Genomic DNA, 1090 nt, shown 5'->3' with positions numbered 1-1090 from the left:
GTTTTTTCAGTGCTTCAATTCTAAATTTCTATTATAACTAAAGATTAAAATAATAAACTGCATTTTGTTTTATAGAAATATAAATTTATTACATGTAAAAATATTGCTTACTTGTTGCTTGTGGTTGTGTAGTTCTAGTTGGAAATTGCTGTTGAGTTGGTTCAAAATTTGCAGATTGTGATTCTGCATATTCTTGAGTGGGCGTATTTGTTACACTTGAAGGTTGAGTAGATTTACTTTGGTTTGATGTCTGATTTGTAACCTGTTGATCAGCTTTTTGTTGTTCTAACTGTATTGCAGATTGTCTGTTTGTTTGCATAGGCTGCCTATATGTCTGTCTTTTAGCATATCCAGTTTCATTCTTAAAATTCATTACAGCACTTCGTAAAAAGCGATTGGGAATAAGAGTTTCTGGCGAAACGTCTTTTTCGTTACAGTCTGGACATTCATGTTCTTCAGATTCTAATAAGAATGTACGAATACCTATTGTAAAAATACCACGAAAATATATTAAAAACCAATGTTAGGTTGTAACAATTACAAAGATACTAAAAATAAAAATAAATTACATTCATCACAAAATGAATTTCCACAACATGGAATCATTACTGCATCTGTCAAAAGATCTTTGCAAATATTGCATAATAAATCCTCTGGAATCTCTGGTTTCTCCGCAGCAGGTTCTGGATCTTGTGAAAATGGTGGACGTTCCTTTTTACCTTCTTTATAAGCTTGGCTAAAAGTGAAACAAATATTTATTACACAAAATAATTAAAACTATACAACATACTTATTAATTTTACTAAGTTCTTTTTATATTAAATATATTAAAAATATATTGAAAACTTACTGATCAATAGCTGGTACAGCATATTGGCCTGTTGGTGTCATCATAGCACCAGGAACCCTTGGTCCTTCAACTGGAACCATAAAACTTCTAGGAATACCTGTACTCTTTTTAATTTCTATAGGTTCTTGGTTTGTTCCAAGTGGACAGTTTTTAATCCAATGTCCAGGTTGATGACATTTGTAACAACGATAATTTGCAGGTACATCACCAGTTTGATTGGCTCCACGTATTTTCATATAA

General features: G+C 31.4%; 1 protein-coding gene across 1 annotated transcript in view; it reads right to left on the bottom strand.

The window, feature by feature from the left end:
* The window catches only part of LOC108574644 (E3 ubiquitin-protein ligase RBBP6-like), a 14435-nt gene that overhangs the window by 12677 nt on the left and 668 nt on the right, over nt 1-1090 (bottom strand). Inside the window, 3 exon segments of the mRNA XM_017937269.1 lie at nt 112-483; nt 570-736; nt 851-1090. Coding sequence (XP_017792758.1) covers nt 112-483; nt 570-736; nt 851-1090 — 779 coding nt within the window.

Source organism: Habropoda laboriosa, unplaced genomic scaffold (assembly GCF_001263275.1).
Source record: "Habropoda laboriosa isolate 0110345459 unplaced genomic scaffold, ASM126327v1 scaffold175, whole genome shotgun sequence".
In the NCBI taxonomy this organism is placed as follows: domain Eukaryota; kingdom Metazoa; phylum Arthropoda; class Insecta; order Hymenoptera; family Apidae; genus Habropoda; species Habropoda laboriosa.
This window is presented reverse-complemented; position numbering and strand designations above follow the sequence as displayed.